Below are 23839 nucleotides of genomic sequence, written 5' to 3' on the forward strand. Positions count from 1 at the left end.
TGAAAAATGATTTTTTTATGGATGCTTCCTCATGCACTCTCATTTGGCCCTTGTACACTAGTAGGAACCACACTCTCCCACAAAAAACACTTCTCTTATTTTTCATTATTCTTTTACCCTTAGTTTGCGTGTTCTTGTCTTATTCTAGCTTTTGTTTCGACTCTTGGTTCTGCTCCATCTCTCAGCATCTGTTATTGTGCTTGTAGTTTGTTACTCTTGATGAAAATTTTTAGTTTGAATATTAGGGATTTGCATTCTCCCTATTCTAGGACTGCTTTAAAATTTCATTTCTTAACTATAAACCTGATTTGGTGTTTTTGTTTGAAACTAAATATACTGTATGTATGATCCTCCTTCGGTATCTGATCATATCCTCTTTTTGGTCTCAGCCATTCACTTTTGTGAGATCCTTATCTTTGCCAATCTTGATTATTGGGGACTTATCTATTCTAAAACATTACAAGAATAACTTCTTACTTCATATGGATATTCAGTGTAATCATAAAAAACCCCAATCCCATATCTTATTGTGCAAATTAACCTATCAGTTGATCCCATGAAATGAATTTGTTTTCTCCCTTAACTGAAATTATTGAAGAGCCAAGTTCTAATACCTTTCTATCCATTGGGGATTACCAGAGATTGTGAGAGGTGATTATGCATCTTCTAATCTGTGATGGTAGTTCAGGCTTTCGGCGGGCAGTGCTGGTTAGGCTTCGATCTTCATAAGTAATTCTCAGTTTGTTATGGCTTCAATGAACCATGGTTCTGTAGGGACACCGTAGGAATCGGAGATACATGGATTGTTTCAAGGGCTGCAGTGAGCAAAGGAACAAGGATAGACAACATTTACAACCTAGATGGACTGTCAACAACTGGTAGAATGGATCACACAAGACATACGGAAAGGGTGGAAATGGGAAATGTCTGATATTTAACTGCGTGCTTTACGTTTGAAAACGGGATGAGGTTAGGGTTGCCATCAACTTTTCTAGAACTGATGGTTCAACCAATGGAAAGACTAGGATAGGAGAAGCATAGGATACCTTTCCGAAAGGGGAAGGAGAGAGATAAAACACAGATCTGAATATGAATATACTGCTAGAATACCCAGCCTTTTCCCTTTTAGGTTAAAAGTCTTTTTCTGTTTGCTAATATTAAAGAACATATTGTGGATGTCATTTCTGTTGCCCATAAGTGGACTACAAAAAGCTAGATTAGAGAAGTTGGGGTCTATGGTACTAGGCAATGTTCGATAATTTCTTTTTTGCTAATTTATTTTCTTTTTTTTATTAAAAAAAATTATGGTACTCACAAGTCACAATGTGTAGTCAAATATGATGTAGTCCACAAATAATGAGTTAAAACAAAATTACATGCTTTTGAATATTGCTGTGTTGCTAACAATCAAATCAAAGTTGAGATTGAATTAATACATCATACTTGACATGATAGAGAGCATATTTGAAAAAGCATGTTAGTAGCAGCCACAAGAAGGGTAAGAATAAGGGAAATAACCAGGTGCAAATCCTAATTTTACAACATTCACCAGTTAGGACTCCTTAGCAATTAATGTATAAAACACAAGCTCTCTTCAGTAAGTCAAGGGGTTTTTTTTTTTTCTTCCCAGAGACCCTTTTATCCGCCAGAAGAGCCATTCCACAACCCCAGAAACAAACTGTAGTACTTGCACTAACACATACAGTTGTTTTGACAATAATACCAGCATCATTTCATTTCAGATATAGTTACTTTTCAGAACAGGTACAATAAAAATTCCCTCTCCCTCTCAACTTCCTCTAACCCAATTTTGAGCCATGAATTCCAACCATTCAAGGAAAAAGAATTAAGAGGCATCCTAATTTACTTGTCACAGAAGTTAATTTGGGGGATCATTACAGAACTTAAGCCCCATCTGGCTGGATGAAGGGGTTGGCAATCTCATCTGTACCATCGGTTGGGGATACAAGCATCACCGCCGTCCCCCTACAAACCTGCAACATAAATTAATGGTGATCAGCATAATACCCTTGCATAGTAACCCATAAAAAGAACTAAATCTTTGCGTGAGATGACCTCCCCCTCCCCACCCTCGCCCTTTTTTTTTCCACATGATAACTATTGCAGTATAGTTTCCTTCCTGTATTCTGACATTTGGGGACAAGAAAAAAAGGGAAGATAGATTACTATAATTTTCACATGTAAGCACTACATCCATCCTATCATTTCATTTGTACAATGCAACTGCCAGTGATTTAACCAAACTTTAAAGTATTGATGCATATTGGGCGTATCAGTCGATACACATCAGAGTTTCCAGTTAGGGATACATGCTAATCATGATGCTATAAAAAAAAAATAATAATAATAAAATAAATAAATTTGAGATCACACAGCAGTGATGGTATCGGTAACAGTACTCTCTTCAATATCTCTGATGTTTTCTGATACTCTTCAATAACAACGACATTATCTGAAACTCACCACGATTTTCTGGAAAAATGCATAACTAAGAAGAGGAGCTCCATTTTGTTGATTAACTCATTTTCAACTTGAAACAAGTTAGGGCAATTGGTTTTTCTACTCATAAGAGTACATAAAGTGGATCTACTGTCCCAAAACTTAATTGTTCGTCGATCAAAATAGATCAAACCTTATTCTATCTGGGGGAAGTCAAAAAATCTTGAAGACCATAAGATCTCCAACCCCTCCCCCCACACCAAAAAAAATAAAAATCCTTTTCTTTGGTTCATTTCTGAGGATTACCACTATTTGTGGTATCTATGTTATGTTTTTAAGAGAATCTGAAAGTGTAAAAGAGACGCCAAATATGAATTTCAACTAGTCTTACAGTTGCCAGCTCTTCTTTCTGATCTTGATTGCTTTCTGGTCCATTGTTCGATTCTATAGCTGATGTAACTTAAATCCGTCTCTCATATCAGCCAATCAATGAGTGGGGAAATGAGAAGTAGGGTGAGCTGGCCTCTAAACACTTTGACGCCTCCTAAAGGAAGTATTAAAAGGAAAAGATAAAGCTACGCACAAATAAGCTAACTTCAGGTATGGGATGGACAGTCACTGATGCAGGTTCTATTCCCCTTCTCTAAAAACTGTTATTCTAATAGTAAATATCATTCTCCTCTCTACCATACTGTCTACAATACGCTCGTTCCTGTCCTTGCGACTGGTTCCTCAGTCTGGCCAAGGCAAGCTATGCTAACGACCTCAACTGCACTATGATTATTTAAATGTATCCCAAAATTAAAATAAAATGGGAAAAAAAAAAGTCAAGTTTATTAAAGATGATTTATGAATTGATATGGATGCAGGTATTTGGACATCTTAAAGTGTTTTAGGATAAATCTTAATGTGGTTCTAACTTCTAAGTCATTACGACATTAGGGTTTAGAAACCAACAGAAATACTCAGAATCGCATGAAAGTTGGAACCAGATTTGGGAATATTGATAAGCCAAATATCAGAAGTAAACAAAATGCTCGTCAAAAGGGTATATCAAACTAGGGAAACAACTCAACCCAGCCTTATCACAACTAAATGGGGCCGGCTACATGGATGTTTTTTCTCCAATAAACTCTATTCAAAGTCATATTTGTTACTAGTCCTAACCTATGCATGTCTTTCCTCACCAATTTCACTAGTCATTTTAGGCCTCCCCCTGGCTCTTTTAGCGCTTGCTATCTGAATCAAATCACGCCTCTGTACTAGAACACTCTTCGTTACACATCCATTCCACCTCAAATGATTTTCTCACAACTTATCATGTATTGGAACTAATCCTAAATTAGCTCTAATTTGTTGATTACTTGTATTATATTTTCTTGTTTTAGTAATCATCCATCTAAACATCCTCATTTCAGCTACACTAAGTTTGTTTATATTTATTTTTTTCGCTACCTAACATTCAATTCTATACATCATTGTTGGTTGTATAACTATCCGACAAATTTTTCCTTCTAGTTTTAAAGGGATACATTGATCGCACAACACTTTAGACGCACCCCTCCAGTTCATCCACTTTATTCTATTTCTTCGTGCAACATCATCTTCTATTTCTCCTTCTTTATCTAGGCACCTATATTTTCACAGTGGTATCTCCCTATCAGACTAGGGGAACAATTCAGAAAATTCTCAGTCAATTCTGATGATGAAATTAGGAGATAATGAAGAGTCCTACTTGAACAAAAAAACTCAAAAACATGAGCATTCGATGGTCAGATTATGCTGATCTTGCTGGAGAGCTAAGTATGGATGATCAACAACCAATTATATAAGTTTTTTTTTTTGAAGTAAAGATCATTTGTATTAACAAAAAGAGAGGAATTTACAGAGAATGTTGGACTAAACCAGCAGGGAAATAATCACTCAAACAAACAGAGTAGCAGAACCACTCCCACCTTCGGCATGACCATCAGCAGGAAGAAGCGACTAAACTACCACACTAAAGAGATACGAACCAAGAAAACAAAGGGAAAACTAATCAGATGGAAACTCGAAATCTGGATCTGCCTTGTGTCCACTCTAAGCTTGTCTTCAACGAAAGAAAGCCATGTAACCAACAGAGAAGAGGTCTCCAAATTAGCTGCCGACTGCAATGGGGTTTCCTTCTACAAAACAATGGGATATCTTCCAATCAACCACAGTGAGATAGGATTGGAGGGAAGACCTTTGTTGTCACGCAAACCAGGGAGCCAATCTCTTGGATACCATCACGGACACCAAGGCCGAGTCACATTCCACCCGAAGCTTTGAAACACCAAGGCCCCTTGCCATCTTAAGCCCAAAATTAGAGCAAAAAACTCAACTTTGTAGTTCTTCTTTATTCCCAGATGATGCGGATCCGAGGGAGTCGGATCGCTTATGGGCCCACAATCAACAAATAATTTAATTTAAACAAACCAGTGGCAGTAATGTAATTTAAGGCACAACTTAAAAACCCCCTTTTGAGTGAAATAGCAGAATGAGGACAGATCTGGAATTAATCCCAAAGAAAACTCAGTTCTGGAATTAATTTGGTGCTCTAATAAAAAGTGGCAGAATTGTAATTATAAGTCACCAAGCTAGTAAATGGCAAACAAGGAATAACATGTGATGAGGGAGGGGTATTTTGGAATTAGAAATAAAGATAGGGACTACAGAAGATAATGGAAGAAGAGAGGGGCAGTATTGGAAACAGTCAATTTAAAAACGGAAAATCTCACTTTTGAAGGTTGTCTTCAACCTTCAGCAACGTACAGAACCAGCGGATATTGGGACGACCTCAGATTGAGAGAGCTTCTTCAGTAGGCCTCAGTTTGGCCTGAAACTTCCAGTGAAGGGTCGCAGCATTAGGTCTTCCATAAATCCAGCACTAGAAAATCTCGATGGCCCAGATCTAATGTGTTTGAGTCTGCAACTGGATCTGACAATGGAAAAACTCAGATCTCCGTCTAGGTTTGATTTATCACCACAAAAACCAAGTTTTGAAACGGCTTCTCTTGGGTTTGTGTCGCCTACTGGTAGGGAACTCTCTACCAAAGACTCAGCCCAAATAGCTTAAAGGAGAAAGAGATCGATCCTCTAAACTAGGGCTGCAACTGTCATGCAGAACAGGCTAAGGAAAAAAACCAGAGAAAATAGGAGAAGGGAAAAACAAGATATTAATAGATTTCAGAGAGGGAGGAAGAGGGATCGGCAGTAATGGATTCAAACCCAAATTCTTCAACTTCATTCAATTATTCAAAAATCTAAAACTGAAATTTCTCCATCGAGTACATGTCCAATATAAAGAAAAAAAAATAAAAATTAATGGCAACTAACTTAAAATGGAAACTAATCTAAAATTAGAAACTAACAAATTTCAAAGAAATTGTTTCTAAAACAAAAGAAAATCAAATCAAAAGATTTTTTTTTTCCCAAGTCCATCGTGTAACTGCATCACCAGATAATGCCTGAAATGAGACAACTCTAGCCTGATTATATCTAAAAACGGCCCCTACCCCTGTTTTTCCTGGGTTTCCCAAGGAACACCCATCAATATTTAATTTCATCCAATGCTCCATAGGAGGACACCAAAATATTTCTAGCAATTCCTTGAGGCACTGAGGTGGGCAGGAAATAACCCAGATGACTAGCACACGTAAGAGCACCTACAAAGTGAACTTGCCCCTTGAAGTTAGGAGCTAACCATCTGATTTCCCTTACAACCTTCCGAAGAACAAGGGCTTGTTGAATAATATTTCCTTCCAAACGCCTCGAATTTCTTTCAAGCCAAACAAAATAAGGAACCAGAATCTGACCTGCATGCCACGCCTCCTTGAGAGATAGCCCCCTTGATTTCTGCTTCCACCACCTACTAAAATCCAAAAAATTGTTGTCTTGCTGCATACCACATCAAAATATGATAGTAAAGATGACCAAACATTTTTCATAAAATCAAACTCAAAGAAAATCTGAGAAAATGTCTCCTCTTTGTTGCAGAGCTCACATCTGAAGAAACTCTGTACTAACCTGAGTTGCAGCTAATTAGGAAGATAAGATGGGAAGAAAGGAGGATATGACTTGGGGATCACCACCTAAGGCGTAGTCTAGAATCACTACAACAGAATTCTGATTCACCATTGAATTTTGAGAAGCAAAGCTTTTCTTTCATTGTAAAAATCATGGGGGGTCTACGGCCTTACAACCTTTAAATAGAAACTAAAAGCGTACATACAATAGGAAATTAAACATAGGAAAAATTCTTCCACTAAAGTGTACTTAAGATTAGTGCCCCACATGATTAAAACTCCATCCTATGTAGGAATAGAGTTCTATCCATACAAGAATTTATCCAATCTTTAGTAAACAAAGTAATAGTTAATTAATGGAATAGAACACTCAAACTAACCCTATGACTTGGTTGAATCCTGGTTCAAGTTTGAACCAAACATTTCGTTCAAAAAGTGTGAACAGTAAGCCATTATTTGGCCTGATTTGGCCCCTACATTGGTGCATCTTAAGGTATCCTTTGATCTGCATCAACTCTCCCCAGCTTGAAAGCATTTGTCCCAGACAAATGTATAAAGGACATGTATAGCTTGTAGAAATCCAAGATGAGCTGCTTGAAATCATTAATGTGAATCGCTGTGCAATCAGATCATGGATGGCCCTTCCACTTGACAAGAAAATAATGGAAACCACTACCTCCCTTGCAAGTCAGTGTACTTGTCGCCCAAGACTTTCTCAATCTTGTCTTCAATGAGCAAAAGAGGAATAAGATTGACAAGTCACTTAGGATGAACTCCGAGAACAGTCTAAAAAGGAGTACGACCTGTAGTCCTATTCAAGGAGCCAATATATGAAGTTCAGCAATGTCAAGAATGGAGTGCCAAGTATTATCATAATCTCACATAAGACAGTAATAAATTACGCAAACTACGATTGGCCAACTCTGTTTGGCTATCTGTCCCTAGAGAAGGATGAGTTGTAGAGAATTGTAATTGGGTGTTGTTCTTCATCACAATGCCTTCAAGAAATAACTAATAAATTTGACACCTGGTTTGAAACAATCAAATCTAACGGGCCATGAAGTTGCACATCCTCTCTGAAGAAAATAGAGCGGATATCGTAGGCATCAAGCATCTTTCAACGTGTAATGAAGTGTGTCATCTTCGAGAAACAATCCAAATACAAAGTCCCCATACTGATGTGTACACCCGGTGCATGTGGGATGGGTAGATGGGGAATACAAACCCGTATTCTGCTCAGTTCCTTTTGCAAGCTGAAAAATACAACACTATTTGATCACATGATCCACATCAATAATACCGACTGGCAACCTGTAGAAGGGTCTTATCCTTGCCGACCACCATATAACTCTCGTATAAGGTGGTGTCATAGAGATGACTCAGGAATGTATAAATGTGTCCCCATAAAGAGATACCCATCATGGAGTGAGTATTTAGAATCCCTCCCACCTTGTTGTAACATCTGGCAGATGGTCGAGAAATCCATGTCTATAGCATACTCATCCTTGATGTGCTTTATACCCATCGCATAGGCTAAGAAGGTGGGAAGAGCCAATACTTTTCTCCTCAAAGTGTCAGCCACAGAGAAAGTGGAGCTCTGATAACTCATTGGTGATGTCGTTTCTACTCAACGAAATGCAACCCAGATTGCTAAGGGTTATCTGATGTTGGATACTGCTGCCAAGATTTGGAAGGTTGCCCAGGATACATAGTCCCAGGTTAGGAATGATGCTTAGGCTATGAATTGGGCAGAAGCTTCATGAAACCGAGCAATAAGATCTCACCCTCTCAATATTATTCTAAGCTACAGAGATGGAGGCAAGAATTGGATTTTTATGACACCTTCTAGGCTACATATACAACTGATACTACCTAGTTTTAAAAGCAGGAAGTTTCGGGTCAATGATTTTTTTGGTTGGCCACAATGTTGAGTATAATCAGCTTCGTGCTCAGGTGCTTAGCCGTGATCCTTTCCCCACCTTGGAGTAGGTTCATTCGCTGATCCAGTTGGAGGGCAATCATCGTCATGCTCTGTTGCAGCCCACTTCTCAGGAATAATCTGCCTTGCTTTCTGGTTCTACTACACAGCCTAAAGGTGGGTCTTACCACTCTAGTGACAGTGCTTCTTCTGAGTGGAAACCTATTTAGTGTGACTACTATGGTTAGGAACGTCATAACAAGGAGTTCTGTTGAAGCTTCATAGCAACCCTGCTTCCGAAAAGGGCCGTGGTCGTGGTAAGTCCTCTCAAGGCAAGGTCCCTCAGCTTGTTCCAGCCAATCCCGGTTCCACTCTCTCCTCCGATGAGCTTGCTCTGCTTCGCCATTTGATGACCAAGCTGGAGCCTCCTTCATCTGCTTTCCCTGCTTCTGTTTCCTCAGGTATTTCTTTTGCTGTTCAATGTGCATCGGTTGTCTCTCTTCCTTGGATCATTAATTCCAATGCCACTGATCACATGACTGGTTCCTCTACTCTATTCTTCCAGTGTTCTCTTTGTTCAAGTAAAGACAAGGTTCAGGTGGTGGTTCCGTTTCCTTTGTTTCTCAGAAATGGTTCTACAACCTATTCTCCCACTTTATCCTTAAACTCTGTTTTATATATTCCAGGTTTCTCCACTAATCTCCTTTTCATTAGCCATCTCACTACTGATCTGAATTGTAAAAGTGTTTTTCCCGTCTCACACTGTTTTTCAGGATCTAGTAATGGAGAAAACGATTAGCTGTGGTAGAGTACACAGGGGTCTTTATTTGCTCGACGATGACATCCCTCCTAACCGTCAAACTCATTAGACAGATTCTGCTCTTTTGAGGCCTTCTTTAGCTTTGCAAAACACTTAGGCTCTGCTTCCACTTTTGTGTGGTGACTTCCACAATAAAAGAAGCTGTCTTCCAATAGCCCGTTGGTTTGGCGCCATATTATTTCCCTTTGTTTCAACTTCTTCATCTAAGTTGTCCCTTTGGCATAGGCGTTTAGGTCGTCCTCCTGTTGGCATCTTAGTTAACATTTCACATTTATTTCAACATCGTAATTCCAAAGAGGCCGAAATCGTGAGCAGCAAGTAACCACCACCACAGCTCCGCCAACTCTACCCAGTCAACCGCCACATCTTGATCAAAGTCCTCCATCTAGTAATCTCTTTTCCGAGTCTCCTAGTATTTCTGATCCATCTCTTGACTTACCTATTGCTGTCTGTAAGGGAACGAGACCTTGTATCGACCATCCCACTGCTCAGGTGGTCTCATATAACTCTATATCCCCGTCATATTGTGCATTTGTGTCTTCTTTGTCTTCTGCATCTCTTCCCTAGAATTGGCAAGATGCTCTTGCAGACCCATGGTAGAAGGCAAGCCATGGTTGAGGAGATGTGGGCTCTAAACAAAATGGTACTTGGGATTTGGTGTGTCTTACTCCACACAAGAGGACGGTGAGTTGTAATTAGGTGTTCACAGTGAAGCAAAATATGGATGGCACTGTGGATTAGTACAAAGCTAGGCTGGCCTCTACAGATTTACTCAAACCTATGGCCTTGATAATTATCAGGAGACATTTGCCCATGTTGCAAAGATGAACACTATTCAAGTGATCCTTTCATATGCAGTGAATCAAGGATGGGAATTGCAATAGCTTGACATGAAAAATGCATTTTTTCATGGAGAGCATGAAGAATAAGTGTATATGGATGTGCCTCTTGGATTTTCCTATCCTAAAATTGTAGGGAAGTTTGCAATCTCCTCGTGCTAGTTTGAGAGATTCCATAAAGCTATGGTGTTTGTTGGCTACATACAGAGTCATGTGGATCACACACTGTTCATCAAGTGTTCCAGTTACAAGATTGCCATCCTCATTGTCTATATGGACTACATTGTTGTCACTAGCAATAACACTGAGGAAATATATCATCTTAAAACTTTCCAAAGCCAAGAATTTGAAATCAAAAACCTTGGCAAGCTGCACTACTTCCTTGGCATTGAGGTTGCCTACTCCACCAAGTGTATTTTCCTATCTCAACAAAAATATACTGTCAACTTGTTATTTAAGAGGGATGCTTAGCTGCAAACCGACAAACACTCCACTGGAAACCAACATTCACCTTTCCACCAGAGATGGCAATCCTGTGGACAAGGGACAGTATCAACAGTTAGTTGGGAAGTTGAGCTATCTATCACATACTTGTCCAGGCATTGCCGATGCCGTCAGTCTAGGTAGTCAGTATATGCAACTCACTCAACACACTTAGAAGTTGTGTATCGTATCCTTCGGTATTTGAAATCTACCCTAAGGAAAGGGGTACTTTTTCTTCTCATGGTCACCTGCAAGTTGAGGCCTTTACAAATGCTGACTAGGCCAATCCTCCTGATAATCGAAGGTCAACGACTTGTAATAACACATTTATGAGTGGAAATTTAGTCAATGGAAGAGTAAGAAATAAGTTGTCGTTGCTCGATCTAGTGCTGAAGCTAAATTATGGGTCATGTCTCATGGCATTTGTGAGTTAATGTGGCTCTAGAGTCTATTGAAAGAATTGGGTCTCCCTTTTCCCTTACCAATGATATTCTACCAAACCACATACAGAATATATAGGCAACGTACCCTTTTTAGGTATGGATGTATCTGTATGTATACATATGTGTTTGTAAGTGTATTAGCGTCCCTATACACATGTCTGCATGTGTACAGTATCATAAAAATGTATCTGTACACCCATATATAGGTGTACTACACCCACACCCATAACAGTCCTCGACGAGAAATGTTTAGAAATTTTGACATCAGTCAAAAATAAATCCAACAATTTTCTACTTTTTTTTGTCGTATTGTGCTATTTCATTTAATGATAGTAAGAACGCCATTAATATTGCATACAATCCAGTTCAGCATGATTGCACAAAACATATGGAGATTGATCGCCATTTTAAGTGAAGAGAATCTAGAATAGGGCTGATCTGGATTCCTTTTGTTAAGTCTGGAGAGCAGTTAACTAACGTCTTTACCAAAGGGTTAAGTAGTAAACTTTTTCATCTAATTCTGTCCAAGTTGGGTGTAACGACTCAAGATATGGCAAGTACCAGACCCGCCTAAGAGATCGGTGAGGTGTCTCCACCAAGAATACGGCAAGTACCAGAGGGTTTGGAAGATCAATGATTGTGCGCAACTTTAGTCCCACATCGCCTAGGGAGAGATTCCTGGGCTAGTTAATAACCTCTAGCCTCCTTAACATGGCATAACGAGTTTTAAAGCCTTGAGGCCCATAGGCCAAAGAGGATAATATTGTGCAAGGTTAATGGGGCCGGAGCGTTACAAATGGTATCAGAGCCGAGCCCGATAGAGTGTGGGGCAACAGCGGGGACGCTATGCCCAAAGGGGGGAGTGTAACGACCCAAGAATACGGCAAATCCCAGACCCGCCTAGGAGATCGATGAGGTATCCCCACCAATAATACGGTAAGTACCAGGGGGTTTGAAAGATCGGTGAGGGTGTGCAACTTTAGTCCCACATCGCCTAGGGAGAGATTCCTGGACTAGTTAATAATTTCTAGCATCCTTAACATGGCATAACACGTATTAAAGCGTTGAGGCCCATGGGCCAAAGAGGACAATATTGTGTAAGGTTAATGGGGCCGGAGCATTACATTGAGCATGTGATATCTATGCACCAACTTGAGGGGGAGTGTCGTAATATAAGTATAAGGGTACTTCTATCCTATAAGGGCATACTTGTAACTTGTACCTATTTCACTCATTATAAAGAGTCAAAGTAGACAGACCAATTCATTCCCCTTAATCAATCAAATACCTTTTTTTAGTTTTAGTTCAAGGTACCAACATAAGCTTAGATACTAAGAATTGTGACATGATTTAAACCAAGTTACTCTGAGGTTTTCATTTTTCAACTATGGAATGGAAGATAAAACTTAATTCTGTGCTTTCAAGGGCTGAGATCATATTTGGGGGTTGATGAAATGGGTTGCACTGATATGTAAAGTATCTTAGGGTTACTCCAGCCATCAAGATGGCTAGGACAGCAATGCTGAGAAGGTGATAGGAAAACACGTATTGAAGCAATTTCTTCCTTCCAAACTCTTGATTGACTGTCATATATCAACCCTAGTTTGTTTCTTTTAAATAGTTAGCTCCCAAGGGGAGTTGAACTCAAGACTTCTTAATTGTGAGGTGTTGGTCTTTGCCAACTCAACAATCCCCTGGGGAACCCTAATGCAATTATCAATCCTACCACCCTTACCTATACTCTGATTTAATTGAAAGAAAAAAAAAAAAAACAAAAAAGATACTACCAAGTACCAACCAAACAAAAAGTGCAACTGGAGGGTTCTGTCATAGTGGGAAGAAATGCTTATGAGAAGGATTAAAAAAATTAGGGGTACTTATTTCTAATGAATTTGCAGAAAAGTAGATGGATTTCAAACCAGCAAGTGGGGCTGATTTTTTTATTCTAATGGTGGATTTCTCTTGAGTCAGAGAAATAAATGAAAAGTATATTCATTGTGATCTCATTTGGAGTCACTTTATTTTTCTAACTAGAGATTCTTGAATTGCACAGATAATCGAATAACTGAGTGCTTCAGTTATTAGTGGAGCTAAAAGGGGAAAGAAATAGATGGATTTCAACATTCACTCTCCTTTTTTTTTTTTTTTTTTTTTTTGGGGTAGAAGATTTCAACATTCTCAGTGAGGAAACATTGAGTTGCAAAGAGACGGCTAAGAAAAACAGGAAAAACTTAAAGTAACAGAAGTATGGCACTGCAGCACTACTGGTTCATTTATCACTTTTCATTGCCAAGCAATTGACAAAAAGAAACAACATTTGATTGAAGAGAACCAGAGAGTTTCATAACAAAGTCTGCAGGCCCACGAGCATGTCAGTTACAGTGTTGTTGAGACTTGCATATCATACTTAACTACCCTAATCTTGCTTTAGTTGAGTAATGTGGTTTCGATAAACGCAATTCAGATTGTGGAAAGAAAATTAACGTAAATTAAAAATACTGGGAAAGGGCATACTATTAATCCAAGACGCCGGTGCTGATCAGTGGTCTTCAATGGATCAACTGGATCTGCAGCACAAGAGCAAGGAGCAATAAGACTCAATTACATTTGTTATACAATAATCAAGTAGTGCTCTAAGTGATTAATCTGTAGGTTACAGATGTACATGGATTTGAGTTCCTATGGACTACAGATGTTTTGGAACAGACCAGTCAGAATTTCTGCGATCAACCAAAGTTTGCTTCTATCCTTCTGAAAAATGAGCATGGTAAATTGCATGTATTGCATCTAATTCAGAGGGTGCACTGAGATACAAGATTAACTCACTTGAAATCTCTACAACATTTAGTAAACACTATCATTGGCTAACCCATCCAATGCTCATAATTGTTGGTCACCTCTTGGATGGACCATGAATCAAAAATCATACTGATGAGATCAATTCAACAATTCGACTAGCAGCATGATCCAACAAATTCATTATCCCACAAACTAGGACCATCCATTTGGCAACCACAGCTACACTAACAGTTGTTGAGCTACTGCAGGGGTGTATTTGTAATAAAGTTATAACCAAGGACTTATTTGTAATCAGGATTTAGTCAAGGGGTCTTCATGTAATAATGCAATTTTTAGTTCTATAACTACATAGTAGGTCTATTGGGTAGAGTTAAGAACCCAATTGATCTGAGTTCCTTCCTCATCCTCCTCTTCCTGTTTTTCTTCTTTTTCTTTCCTACAGATCCTCTTCTCTTGGATTTTTTGTCTGTTTATTGTTGAATATTGTCTCTGACCTTAAAAAATGGCATCAGAGCTATACTAATAAATCTTCTCTATTTTCTCTCTATTTTATTTGGATCTTAAGAACAGCAAGAAGTTGATTCAATCTCTGAGCTGAAGTCTTTTGTGTAGATCACATGTGTGTTGTGCAGCAATATTCATGCTACTGTTGTGTGGTTCTATGTGCTGAACATCCCTTGTTATTTACATATTTGAGAACAAGGGATTGAGGGTTATGTGTTAAAGATCTAAAACTAAGTTCCTCTCTACTCTGTTATATTGTTTAGAAGAATAATTAGCCACAAATTCGGTGTTGTTTGAGGTATCGTATGGATCTAGACTTCTAATTGATCCCCTTTTCTCAATGTGCTGCTCATTATTTCGATTGAGCTATTTCTACTTCAGATTTGATTCAAGGTGCTTACGGTCATTTATATTGAGTATCACCTTCTTGATTTATTATATTACTGGTGTATAATGGGTGATTCTAAGACTGGAATGAGACCGTAAATTTTCAGATTACAGGCATTAAATTACAAGGCGCTTCTAACTACATTCTATGGTCCCAAGCTGTAAAAGTATATAACAATGCTATAGGGAAAGTCAAGTACTATATAACTGATCCTCCACCCAAAGATTCCAAGGAATCAGAATAATGGATGAGAGAGAATAACACTATACTTCATGGCTATGGAATAGCATGGAACCTTCCATTGCAGCTAATATGATGTTTCTCATCATTGCCAAGGGTGTCTGGGAAGAAGTCAGAGATTTTGCTCAAGTCTCAATATAATCTGTATGAGAATATTTTTAATCTTAAGAAAGGGAAAGACAATGAATGAATATTACAATACTCGTATGGGAATGTGGAAAGAACTTAATGTGTATCAACCTCTCACTACTGGCTTAGAACAGCTAAAAAGACAGAGCTGAATTCCAAGTCAATAATTTTTTGTCTGGCCTTAGTTCTGAATTCCAACTTATTATGAGTCAACTTCTGGCTGGTGACAGAATACTACCATCCACGAACAAGGCCTTTTTCGCATTCAACACATTATCTCTCCCTCATCTCATCAACTGAGTTTCTGAATCGGGAAACTTATGCCATTAGTAATGGAGGTCATGGCAGAGGTTATTTTTCCTTCGAGGGAGGTAGTTCAAAAGGAGGATGTGGCAGAGGTTTTACTGGTCATGGTGGACAGCACCAAGACAGTATCTCCTGCCAATGTTCATGTTGTGGCAGAGATAACTATAGTATAGACCGATGTTGGAACAAGTACAGCAAACCTCAGTGGATTAACATTCAACTATTGAAGCCAATTCAGGGGTATATTCTTCCAGTTTCAGTGATTCTAATTAGTTCATTCACCTAGGACTCTAGGTCAATCAACTTCTATGTCTCGTGAATCATGATGATTATCAGAATCTTCTCCAAAGAGTGCAGCAACTTGAGACTTAACCATCATCCTCATCCACTGCATGATGCTCACTAAAGTACATTTGTGCTACTAGCCTCTCCATCCTCTTCTTTCTAAGTCATTGACTCAAGAGCCTCTACTCACATTACTGGTAAGCCTATTGTATTATCCTCATTTCACAAATCTTCCAACCCACTTAAAAGTAATTCTGGCCGAGGATCTTTAACTTAAATTTCTCGTCATAGAGTTTTTTTCTCCTAGTTCATCCTCATCCTTGTTTTTTGCTCTTTATATTCTTAAAGAGCTAGAATGTTGAACTAGAATCTCTTCATCACTAACCTTGACGGCTTGATTTCAAGTTCTTTTTCTTTGAATGGAGGTCTCTTCTCTTCACATGCAAGTGCTATAGACGATTCTGGGACACCTAAACGTTGCTACATTTGAGACATTTGAGTCATCCGTTTATCAAGTTGCCTCAACTCCCTAAGAACATATTGAGAACCTTTTCGCTGTCGACCATGTGGTTGGCTTTGATACCAAAAATAATGGAGTCCTAGTCAACAAACCATTGATCACCAGAAAACCAAAACAACCAGAATCGCAGGGCAGTTATTAACCCAGAAATAAGAGAATTTCTATAACTCGCAACAGGTCAGTCTGATTAAAGTAGAACTCTAGTCGAGTGTAACTAATTGGGTGAACACCTTAAAATTTCAAACAGTTAGATGTGGAGTTATGGAACTGTTACAGAATTAGAAAGTCAATGAACAGAATATAAACCGCGAGCAATAACTTGGAAATTAACAGCACTTGAATAACTTATAGAAATCCTGCAAACCATAACAGAAAGTAAGAAGATAGAAGTTTCTAAAATGGGAACAGTGACTGGAGTAACAGCAACTTAGCACCTCTAACCTTGTAGCACCATGCACAGGTCAATGGAATGGAAGTATGCGATTCAAATAACATAACAAAGGGTAGATGTATTTTGGTAGAAACAAGGTGAGAAAGAAGTAATGAAAAAAATAAAAGAAGGATATGTTGGTCTCCCACCTATCTTCTCAAAGGCATCTCACCTGGGACTGTCTCAGAGATATATGGATGTCTCTCACATTCCACACACATCCGAAAAAAAAAAAAAAAAAAACACTCATTCAATGTCTGTCAAAAATTTTGGGCATAGAAGGCCCATCATCTTTATTTATAATCATCTTATCATTATTTACAAAAATAGGAACTCCCATTGGTCTGGGGAGTAAGCTTGGCTGTCAAGCGAACTAAGAAAAGAAGCTAATATTAAAATAGAAACTCGCTGGAAAATAAAAACTCCTACCAATCTAGCTATTGAATCAATAGCAACACAAGAAAATAGTAATTACTGAAATAGAAACTAAAGATATGAAATCAAGTTGAGAAGAGAGGTTTAAAAATTGATTTAGCTTGTCTAGAATGACAAAGGCTTTTCTTATTTATAGAGATGACTTGAATTACTATCGATCACAACTAAGGAAAGCTACATAAGGCCGAGTCATAGTCCTTATCCTAGGATAATAATCTTAATCTAGTCATAACTCTTATCCTTAATACTCCCCCTCAAGTTGGTGCATACATATCTCTCATGACCAGCTTGCCTACAATAGGATGAAAATACCTTACAATTTAAACCTCTGGTAAAAACATTTGCTAACTGGTTTTTCGGAAGTGATGAAAGGAATGCAAATCGAGCTTTGTTCAAGCTTCTCTTTGATGAAGTGTCTATCAATGTCAATATGCTTGGTCCTGTCATGCTAGATTGCATTATGAGCTATACTAATTGCAGCCTGGTTATCACAGTAATGTCTTATTGGTTCTTCAGATGTCACATCAGATCACCAGTAACACTTGAGCTCCCATAAACCTTGAGCCATTGCTCAAAACTCTGTTCCTGTACTAGATCTGGAGACCACCGGTTGCTTCTTACCTCTCCATGTAACCAAATTTCCTCCAAGGAAGGTACAAGATCCAGAAGTTGAGTCATCATCTATAGAAACCAGCCCCATCAGCATCAGTAAGGATTCCAACTTTAGGTTGCCATGATTTGAGAATAAAATTCCCTTTCCAAGAGCTGATTTCAAGTATCACAGAATTCGATTTACCACTTCAAGGTGTGTAGTCCGTGGAGCATGTAGAGACCGGCTAACTGCTCCGATAGCATATGCTATATCTAGCCGAGTGTGGGATAGATATATCAATCTACTAACAAGCCTTTGATATCTCTCTCTATCTACATGATCAGCACCTTTACAGTTGAGTTGGTGGTTGACCTCGATAAGGGAATCAGCAGTTTTACACCCAAGCACACCAATCTCATTGAGAAGGTCTAGGACATACTTTCTTTAAGAGATAAAGATACCACTGTTGGATCTTACTACCTCTATTCCCAAGAAGTATCTGAGAGGTCTCAAGTCCTTGATCTCGAACTCCTTAGCTAGTTGGGCGTTCAACTTAGATATTTCAGCATCATCATTGCCCATTACTAATATATCTTCAACATATTCAATAAGAGCAGTAACTAGGTTTATATCCGCTTCTGCATTTCCTTCAGGAACCAACCAAACCAAGCCCTTGGTGACTGTTTAAGGACATAAAGAGACTTCTTTAACTTGCACACCTTACCAATTGTAGATGGAGATGTGAAGCCTCAAGGGATATCCATGTAAACCTCTTCCTTAAGATCTCCATAGAGGAAAGCATTTTTGACATCCAGTTATTGAAGGCTTTACCCAAGATTAGCAACACATAATAGGATAGTTCGAACTGAGTTCATCTTGGCTACAGGAGCAAATGAATCTTGATAGTAGATACAATAAGTCTAGGTAAAACCCTTTGCAACAAGCCTGGATTTGCATCTTTCAACATTGCATTTGCCTTCTATTTTATGGTGAACACCCATTTACATCCTACTAGCCCTTTTCTTGTTGGGAGAGCAACAAGGTCCCAAGGGTCATTTTTTCCCAAAGCCTATATTTCTTCCAGCATAGCTTCCTTCCCCTTAGGATCAGTGATAGCTACCTTCCAATCCTACGGGATAGAAACAGAGGACAGAGAATAAACAAAGGTACAGTAGGATGGGGACCAGGACTCATAGACAACAAAGTTAGACGTAGGATGGTAAGTGCAATCTCTTACTCCTTTCATAACAACAATAAGAATATCAATATCAACAAGAGGAATCTCATTACTTGACTAGGATAAAGGAGATGGATCAAGAAGTTCTGATTGACATGGTAGGTCAATGGTGGGCTGCTTTGTCTAAGTCTTCCGTCGCGAATAAGTGAGCAAGTGGAGCCAACATGAGAGAGGCTAAAGTCCCTAGTGCGTGGGTTCGAACTCTTCTGGTGGTGAATTCATACTCAAATATGGTATTGGGCTCTAATACTAAGTTAAGAAGAGAAGTTTAGAGAATAATTTGGCTTGTCTAGAATGACAAAGGCCGTTCTTACTTATAGAGAGAGAGGATTTGGATTACACCATATTACAATTAAGGAAATCTAGGCAAGGCCGAGTGATAGTTCTTATCCTAGCACACTAGTCATAATCTAGTTATAACCCTTATCCGTAACAAAATCATAAAGAATATTGGCAGCATCTCTCATCCATGCCAATCGTCCACATGAGCCCCAAAAGATCATAAATGGTGTCACGTGAATAGTGCTGCATGAACGTTGCCATGTGAACAGTATTCTTCCCAAATTCTGTTTGGGTCATTTTCTTCTTCACGCTTCAGTCTACATCAGCACATGCATAAAAAATACCATCAAGAAAACATAAAAGACATACCTCTTATGAACTCTATAGCTTCATCCAGCACAAGGTTTAGTAACTGATCATATCCCTTCAAAGTCCCTGAGATACCACATATAGAAGAAGAGTTTTGAATTTTTTTGCTTGCACAAGCCATTGTCCAAAAATCATATTGCTAAGGAAAAAATGCATTTAGAAAACCTACCATGAACAAAGGCAATTAATTACGTCTAATTAACCCCAAATATATATATATATATATATATGTTAGATAGAAAAAACCAGAAATTATAGCATCCTACAGTTTGATAGATCAAGAAACAGCAATTTTAGGTCATCAATCAATGGAATTTAAATAAGAAAAGCAAGTATGTTCGAATAAAAGATATCTAGTTTTCTGAAAGTAAATAAACAAAGTGAAAGCATTTTAATGTTCAAATATAGTAGGCAGGAGTAGTAATATGGACTCTAATCAAAGAAATAAATAGAAGAGACATGTAGAAATAACAGAAGTTAAACTAATAAGCATATAACTATAATAAGGCACAAGAATCAAGATAGAGAAATAGGTTTCCCTCCTTCAAGTCTGCCGGCAGGAGGGCCCCTTCAAAAAGGCTTTCCAAGACCTCGAGCAACGTTATGGAGAAGACAAGGTCCAGAGATGGAGAAAAGCTCTGGCAGAAGTTGGGGCAAGAAGGGTTGGGATTCCAGGAACTCGTACTTACTTCCTTGCTCTTTGATTTATTTTCCTTTTTTCTCCTGTGGCACTTCTTGTCATTTTTCAGATCATATGTGCGAGTGTTGTCTCTTCTAAGTGATTTTTTTTTTTCTGAGATTTGGTAAAGTAGCAATACACTGCATTGAGTGTGGAAATCTGGAATTGTCTTATGTCAAGTATCAATGGATTAGAATATTTAATCTCCATTGACAAAAATAGTTGGATGATTTATTGGCCCAATTATGGAATGATGAAAAGATGGAATTAGTATTAGATTTTTTTCTTCTCCCCGGAAATTCCATCTCCAACAGGTCTCTGTGCAAGCACAACATATGGAGATCTTGGCTCTTTTAATTGTGTGTGTGTGTGTTTTTTTTTTCCTTTCTTTCTTTGTTTATTAGGTGAATGAAGAAGAAATAGAGTATTCATCTATTGATCAATGAAAGTAGTAAGGGTTTTGAAAGGGGTCAGATTTTTCCATTTTTCTGAACATTCCAAGTTCTTGAGCAGTTCTGACTTTGATCAATGACAAATTGATAACTGACAATTTGCGCAGGGACATATTGAATCCAATGAAGTACACACACATATGGCAAAGAAGAAGAAGAAGAAGAAAAAAGAGGAGGGTAATTATGTCTTTTTGCATTCTAAAACTAACACCTCTCTTACGGTATTAAGTTTTGTGGGTTTAAATGTAATAAACGAAATTTGAGGAGGGAAGACGTAATATAGGCAAACGCGAGGGGAGGTTGATGTAAATCACCCTTTCTTATTTAAACAAGTGTAAGGCTGTTCAGCACCCCACAAGTTGAAGAATATGGATTGATTTGAGAGGCCTGCATGGCTGTGGCTGTGGTTGTGCGCCCTTGCCTTTCTCTTTCTTCCCTCTCTTTCCCTTCCCATGCAAGACTTTCTTTTTCTTCTTATCCTTTTCTTCTCTTTTATTCTTTCTTCTTTTTTTAACTGCCAATTTATCCTTAGAGATTCTCTTCAGTTACAGCCCTGCCACTCTATTCTATACATCCATTTATTTACAGTTTTCCATTAAAATTTTCTTTGAACCTTCTACTCTTCATGTGGGCCCATAAGCAAACCCAAGAGGGTTGGATCACCATCAATTAGGCAGGAATTGCACCACTCTTTTCTCCTAGGTGGTATTAAACCACATGAAAAATTCTATACCAGTCACACACTCATACCTCCAGTTTCCTGGAGCCATCCCACGTAAGAGGCAAAGGTTCAATTCCGTCACAGGGAATTAAAATTTGCTCCAAATACAATTCATATTTATAGAGATAGGTATAGAGCAATAGGAACTGATACCTTGTCTATTAAAAAAAAAAAAGGAAACTAGAAATTTGCTTCTAAACAAATCCCAAGCTCATTTCTGATTTCAAGCAATTCATGAAGATGAAGATTACAATCTAAATCTCTCCTACTCCAGAAAAATTAAGGTAAGAAAAATATCTGGAAACATCAGTCTGTAAAGCTCATACCATTCCCAAAAGAAGGTAAGTGAGAGAAAAAGTTCTCATAAGCTTGATTATGTATGAACTTAACAACAGTAATCTATTTGTATTTCCTTGATACAATGTAAAATATATGTATGACAACTGGAAATATCAGCAAAGCAATAGTCCATGCTTTTACAAGAGAATGTCTAAGTAATATGGGAGAATCCATGCTTTTACAAGAGAATGTCTAAGTAATATGGGAGAAGTGGGGGAGGGAGTGGGGGAGGGGAAGGGGAGGGGGAGGGAAAGGTGTGCCTTGAGGCACAAGGTGAAGACAGGAGAGTCAAACCCGTGACTTCCCAGGATCCTGTACTCTACTAGCACTAGCAAGGCACCGACCAACTGAGCAAGCAGTAGTCATCTTAATACTCCACACTTATTTTGTACAAAGAAAAGCTATTTTTCTAATTGTTCAAGAACCATAACTTACTTGAAACACATTAATTTGCTAGAACAGAATTTTGGCTGGTTATCTACGCAGATATAAACTTGCAACAACATCCAAATTACTCTACAGCAAGCAAGAAGTTACCAATGACATATCTGAAATTTCATACATAAACTCCTAATTTTTCAAACCACCCCTGCCCTTTACAGATTGAAGTAACAAACACCTGCTTTACCTACCACGAAATAGATTAGAAAATACAAAACAAAAATTATCCAGGAGATTAGAGCTGACCTTGTCTTCCACCAGTTCGCTTGACTTGAACACCCTTGTCAACAAACTTTGGCAGATCCAGTACTGTTTCTTTCGGGCCTGACTCAACAACGAGAGGAATACGGCATAAGATAATAGTTAGGGACTAGCAAATTAAGCAACTGAGAGAGATAGAGATACCATGCTGGGGGGAAATTAAGAAACGACAGATAATCGTAAAGCCAATTATTACTTCAGCTGCGCCAACACCAACACCTGCAAGCAGAGATTTCCTCAATAATCACAAAGAACAACAAATGGAGAAAATGGAATAATTCCACGAAACAAAAACCAACATAATATTTACTAATTCTTCACCTCAGTCATAGATGAATCATAAAACCCTAAATGGTTGACACAGAAACAAGTGTAGAAATTAAACAGAACTTTCTGCCGGATTAAAGAACGGATGGAAAAGAACCGACATAAGCAGATTATTACATCAAGACATAGAATATCATAGCTACTGATCTGGGAGAGAAACTTGTGAAATGGAATAACATAGAACTCAAAAAAAAAAAAAAAAAGTTAGTTACTTCAACCAAGGAACAAGGAAAGATATAAATCACCTCTCTCCACTGCAAACTGCAAAGACCACGAAAGATAGCAGGAGAAGCACAACTCAAAACTCAAAACTCAAAACTCAAAACTCAAATTAAGTATAATGGGGGTTAACATATGGTAATGGATCGACGATTGACGGGACGAGTTTGGAATCTGATCACCTGCACGTAGATGAAGGGTAAACTACTCTTCACTTTTGCTCGTTGCATGACAAATGTTCTATTTTATTTGACAGGGATTTGCTCATTCATTTTTGGGAAATTTATAGTGTCACCCCATAGAAAATGTCACTATCAAAGAGACACCCCCTGTATAATATCAAATTATATTCAGACCCCACCGTTATTGTTACGGAATATACCTTATATGCTGATGTCAGCTACTATATATTTTTTTCAAAATACCAAAATGCCCTTGCAAAAGGCAAAGTACCTAATATACCCATCTAATAATTCCCCATGCCTAAAACGAAAATGACCCATCCCCAAATCGATACCTAATATACCTTCACATTTTCAGAGCTGAGGCGCCGAGCGGCGACGAGCAGCGACGAGCGGTGACGAGCTCTTCTAGTAAATCAATCTCTGATCCAAAAAAGCATCTCAAAAGCAATTACTGAAGTGGAGAAAAAAAAAAAAAAGCCGCAGTTATTACTGAGCGTATAACAAGAAACCTTTCTAACAAGAATTACAAGAATCAATGAAATGGGCAGGAACCACATGGTAAGCAAAATTTCGAACATAAAAAGATATACCTCAAAGGGGGTAACAATAACGAGGGCTTCAAGAACTCCAGCACCGAAGCTAGAGAGGAAGCGTCCTTGATTAATGAGATTTCCAGTCGGAGAATCTTTG

General features: G+C 38.4%; 1 protein-coding gene across 1 annotated transcript; it reads right to left on the bottom strand.

Moving 5' to 3' along the window:
* Nucleotides 1–1389: 1389 nt before the first annotated feature.
* LOC122080061 lies at nucleotides 1390–23194 on the bottom strand. Its single transcript, XM_042646932.1, has 9 exons — nucleotides 23147–23194; nucleotides 22991–23006; nucleotides 22563–22637; nucleotides 22404–22481; nucleotides 19526–19591; nucleotides 13524–13576; nucleotides 6297–6378; nucleotides 2077–2147; nucleotides 1390–1994 (listed from the first exon to the last, which is right to left on the bottom strand). The coding sequence occupies exons 1-8, from the start codon at nucleotides 23192–23194 to the stop codon at nucleotides 2119–2121; spliced, it is 447 nt and encodes a 148-aa protein (XP_042502866.1). The 3' UTR covers nucleotides 1390–1994; nucleotides 2077–2118.
* Nucleotides 23195–23839: the final 645 nt, after the last annotated feature.

This window comes from Macadamia integrifolia, chromosome 5 (assembly GCF_013358625.1).
Source record: "Macadamia integrifolia cultivar HAES 741 chromosome 5, SCU_Mint_v3, whole genome shotgun sequence".
NCBI classification, from domain to species: domain Eukaryota; kingdom Viridiplantae; phylum Streptophyta; class Magnoliopsida; order Proteales; family Proteaceae; genus Macadamia; species Macadamia integrifolia.